At 36.6% G+C, this 5,116-nt stretch overlaps 1 protein-coding gene across 1 annotated transcript in view; it reads left to right on the forward strand.

Moving 5' to 3' along the window:
- The window catches only part of SPATA6 (spermatogenesis associated 6), a 33,385-nt gene that overhangs the window by 11,464 nt on the left and 16,805 nt on the right, over positions 1–5,116 (forward strand). The window contains exon 7 of the mRNA XM_009080014.1: positions 5,018–5,111. Within this exon, the coding sequence (XP_009078262.1) occupies positions 5,018–5,111 (94 nt within the window). The remainder of the gene's footprint in view (positions 1–5,017; positions 5,112–5,116) is intronic.

Below are 5,116 nucleotides of genomic sequence, written 5' to 3' on the forward strand. Positions count from 1 at the left end.
TCAGCTCTTAGTTTAGATGAATAATTTTTCTTTCCTTAACAGTCTGTCACATAGTGATTTAAATGTAAAATTAACTAAAATAAAATTTCTTTTATCCGCTTTAGTAACAGACAAAGATCAAATTCTTTCATGAATATCTTGGTTAAATTCTCTGAGGCCCCATTTCTTTTCTTCCAGCGCACTAGACAGGATAATAGGTGTATAAATTCAACTTGGAAGTAATTGATATTAGTATTAAAAATTCCTGAATAAGACTTTAAAGAAAGAGTGTCTAGTCACATTATGAACACTTACACTTCCTCCCTTTCAACTTTTTTTATGTTAGCATCCTATGATCTTTGAAACACTTCCTTTGCTCAGAGCTACATCTCAAACACTTTTGACTTAGAGTTCGTAACATAAGGTCTTTTTTGCCATACATGAAAAATTGTTCTGAAATTAGGTACTTATTTAAAGAAGTTATGTTTGAGTGTTTTAAAGTGAAGGGCCTACATTTCCCAGCCACTTGAAGGATCATATACTCTTTCATGGTTTTTTCCCCTCTTAGTTTTTCTTCTGATTGCAACAATCCTTCATTTTTAGAAAACCACTTTGTATGTGTAGGGGCAGAAATGGGACTGTTCTTATTCTGTGCTATGACATTATGATTCGTGTACAGTTCTGGACACTTCTCACAGCAAGTGATATAATCTTGTGTTTAATTTGTTTTCCTCTCACTTTATTTGTGGGTTGGATTTTTTTCTCGTTTCTGTACAAGTTAATCAATATGATCTTCTCAAATTTTAGAATTATTTTCCAAGTTATATTCTATGTATAGGTACCTTTTAGAAATTCAAAATAGCCTTAATAAGCCATTAATCATTTGATAAGCTGCTCTGTCTTGTATATTTTTCTTTTAACTGCTTTTATTCAATTGTTCTGGTTTTTGATCTATAGGTGAAGTTCACAGTTTAATTATAGCATCGTTAACACTGATTATTGATTTTCAATGCTTGTACAATGTTTGTACAAAAAAGAAAAAAGCTTGTCTCTTAATTTACCATATCCTCACTGTCATGGCCTTTCTAGATTGAGAATGCTCCTTTTAGGGCATCTTTACTGCTGAGGACTCTTTTGGCCTGGAGATTTTGTGTTACATGAAGATTAAAATTGGATTATATTAAATGTAACTTTTTTAATTAGGAAGAGATTCAGATCTCTTTTGGTGAGATCTGAGCTGTTTGGAATAAATATGAGATACCAAGAATTGTTTCAAGTGACTGCAGACATTACAGATGAAGGAGAAACTCTCTGCATTTTATTTTTCTTTGAATAATGCAGAGTTTTCTAGACCTTTCTAGCACTGTCTTTGTTTATGCACAGTATTGCTAATAATACAAATGAGCAAAGTGTTCTGAAAATAGTTTCAAATAGTATTTAAATTAAAAAAAAGACTAGATACGATCTTATGAATAAAACCAGAATAAAACAGGAATCGATACATCTGATACTGAGCATTTTAAGAGTATTTTTGCTTCAGGTTGAACAGCCAAGCCCTAGTGATACCTGGTGTTCCCCACGGGAAAGCACAGCAGAAGCCTGGACCACAGCAGGCTCTGGTCAGTATGTTCTACCACATATCTCATTAATGCATTTGATTTCTGCAGTAGGTTGTTTCCTTTGGTGATTTTTTTATTATTTTGGTTTTTTATTTCTTATTAAAACAGTCTGTAATGGGGAAAAAGCTGATCATTCTTCCTAAGAATAGGAAGAATACTGATTAAACTGCTGCTTCAAAGTGTGCCTTCAAATAGCTGTTTACTCCTGAAATTAGAACATAGTTCTACCTGATATGAAAATAGAAGCAGAGAATATCAAAGCCCAGGCGAGTGCTCTGCTTCACTCCAGTTGTTTTGTTGAGTTGGATAGTGGAGCAAATCTGCACCAGAATTTGTGGGTGTGTTGATCAGGCTTGAAGTATTGATTATTTTGAAGTTCAAGGGCTCTGTTGCTTCAAAAATGAATAATGTTTATTTCAGCAGTATTTGTGTGTACTGGATCAGTGACTTACCATTATTAATGAGCATCCAGGATGTGCTCCAATACCTGCTTCAGCATTCTTAGGTATCAGTAAGCAAGAGTTTAATAAAAAGTGTGGGACCAGAAATTTAAGGAAGTACCCTAAAACTTGATTTTATTGCATGTGTCTGACAACATGAGGATTTTAATGAGTCTCATCAGTATTTGTTTATGTTGGTTCTGCCTCATTTTTATTGCATTTCCTCACTAATTATAAATTGTTATACAGCAAATCGTTATGAACTTGTTATTTTACATTTGCTTTTTGTCATAGCACTGGGGTTGGATTTTAAAGGTTTCACATTCCCTTTGGGGACATACTTACCAATCTGTGATGGCTGCTGGATAATGTAACAGACCACTGCATACCTAGGAAATGAGTTGTGATTTCTGGCCAGTGGTTAGGAGACTGAAATCTGCCTCAGGATTAATATCCAGAGGATTCACTGGTCACCTTCCTGGATCTTAAGGCTTAACTGTAACTTCTGAGCAAAAGAGATTCCTAGGATTAGAAATCTTAATACAGACATCTGAGTTTAGTCCTTTTTTTGCTCTTCCTGTGTCACTGTGTGAGGGTTGTTCAGTACAAACTGATACAACAGATCAAGAAGGCAGATATAATTTCATGTCAGTCCCTCAGGGATAGGTCCCATACTGACACTGGTGAAAATCCTAACCAGGTCCAGTGTGGACCTAAGAGTTTCTCCATGTATGTTTCCATGGACTTAGTACTTGTGTCAGTGGTGAGGGAAGGAATGCAGAGGTGATAGAAGGAGGAAGAGATGGTCATAAGGAAGTTCAGAGAAGATGAACAAGGTAGTGTAATGTCCATGAGAGTTTTGGGGAATGGTAGAGCTTGATTTGATATTGATTTAGGCAATGAATAGCGTAACAAAATATGCCACTTCTGTCTGTGCAGAAGATGGTGCATACACTGATTCATTATTATAAACACTGTATTCCATTAAATGTGAAGTCATGCTTTTCAGCTAAAGAAGCTGATTTCCTGAAATGTACTGAGGAGACTCTTTAAAATTTCACAATGTATGATAGTAATAAATTGCTTTAGTTCTGTTTGGGAGGAGAGGTAAGATGCTTTGTAAAAGATTTCATAAAATTTAGGACATTCCAATTTCTTTTTAATTTCTTCCAGCATGCACCTTTTTTCTTTCTCCAGATCCTTCTCTTCTTGGCAGCTACACACCCAAGGAAGCTGGAGTGAGTACTTTGAAGTGCTATTGCTTGCACATTGTGTTTTGGGAAGCTCTAAGATTCCAAATCCTTCTTGGTTTGTCTTGCATAGGTGTTTTTGAAACTTCAGCTATTGTAGTATCAAAAGCAAAAAAAAGGACATTTTAAATCTGATCCAGCCCAGTTAAGGCCTGCTGACAGGTTATTTACAAACAGAAAAGGGAAGCTTAGCACTCTGTAATGATGCTCATACCTGCTAATACAGAACTTGCTTTTCCTTGGCATTAAAGCTTGCAACAAGGGCATAGAGGAGCCTTTAAAGGCAGTTTGAGTTTGTCTTCCCAGTCATCTCAGAGCATTCTTCATTCTGGCATTGTATGGAAAGGTAGCACTGGTACAACTGGCAAGCCACTGTTCTGTTATTTCACACCCTTTCTTTTTCAGATTTTAGCTTGTTTGTGTGTTAGAAGGATCTGGATATTAATGTCAGGGTTCTTTTGGTGTTTCGTACATTTTATTCATTACTTCCTCATTTAGTTGTTTTTCTGCCTGTGTTCCTGAATTACTGTAGAAAGTGTGGGTTTAGGCACTTAATTTTTTGTGCCCTCTTCGATTTCCTAATGGCTGGGAAAACTGATGGTAACAGGGAGGAGGAAAGAAGGGGAATTATCAGGATAAACCTTGATCTATGTTAAGCATACTTTTGGCAGATTCTAAACTTTTATTACCAAGGATTGCAGTTTTGTGTACCATGTGAGTCTAATATATTGTGCCACCTCTGGGTTGTTCCATGGCTGTAAATGAGAAACTGTAAAGAAGATAGAGAATTTCTACTAAATATGCCAAAACCTCTGTCCTTTTTTCCTTTTTTTTTTAAATTTATTTTAAGGTGGTATCATTTGCCCCATCCCTCTGCCCAGCCACCCCCCCCCCCTTTGTCCCTCAATGGGAAAGCAGATTTTAGGAGCAGTCATTGAAGAATGCAGAAAATAGATGAGCTACAGGTTCATTCATCATGTTCTTGATGCCACTAATCACTTATGAAAATGAGGTTTGAAGAGAATGTATCTTTTTCTTGACAGAAATATAATACAGCTTTGTTTAAGAGGAGCTGTTTCCCAAAAGTGAGAGAAAAAAAAGCCCCACAACCTGGAAAGAGCTAATGAATAACCTGGTCTGGATTTGGGTTTTTTTTCCTCAGCTTTGGAAAATGTCTCATGTGAAAGTCCCCATGCCAGGGAAAAGGGGGTAACCCATGGCAACATTTTAGTGGTGTGTTTCTGGTTAAGAGGAGCTGTAAAGAAGTAACTAGTGTAGTGAAGAGTGGGTAGAAGATGAATAGATGGTCCTGAGTTTTCCCTTGAGGAACAGCAAGTCAAGAGGGGGGGGAAAAAAAAGGTCTTAAGAACAACAGATCCCAGACTAAGGAGAAGTCTAAGGTTTGGGTTGTTTAGACTCTCAGGCAATCTGAATCTGTGAGATTCCTGGGAAGGGTAAGACTTTAAAATATGCAGTCAGAAAAAGTGCTAAAAAAGCTGTTACAGTAGACTTTGTTATAAGATGGTGTGTTAGATACCAGCAGATTCCCCTGACACTTGTTGATTTACTTTAGACTAGGCCTCAAATGAGGGTCCTTGTTCTTTCCCCAGCAGACAGGTATTGCTGAATGTATATGCAACTTTTAACCTTTTGGTTTGAGAAATAAAACCACGAAAACTGTACATCTTGATATTCACAATAAATTTTAGTTTGGTGTGGTATTTTTCAGGCAAAATCTGCTCGTGAAAAAGACTTGGACAGTTCTGTTGTTTGCAATGAGGATGTGATCTCAGATCTACCCAACAGATTGTCCCATTCTGCTGGTTCA

Source organism: Acanthisitta chloris, unplaced genomic scaffold (genome assembly GCF_000695815.1).
Source record: "Acanthisitta chloris isolate BGI_N310 unplaced genomic scaffold, ASM69581v1 scaffold22798, whole genome shotgun sequence".
In the NCBI taxonomy this organism is placed as follows: Eukaryota; Metazoa; Chordata; class Aves; order Passeriformes; family Acanthisittidae; genus Acanthisitta; species Acanthisitta chloris.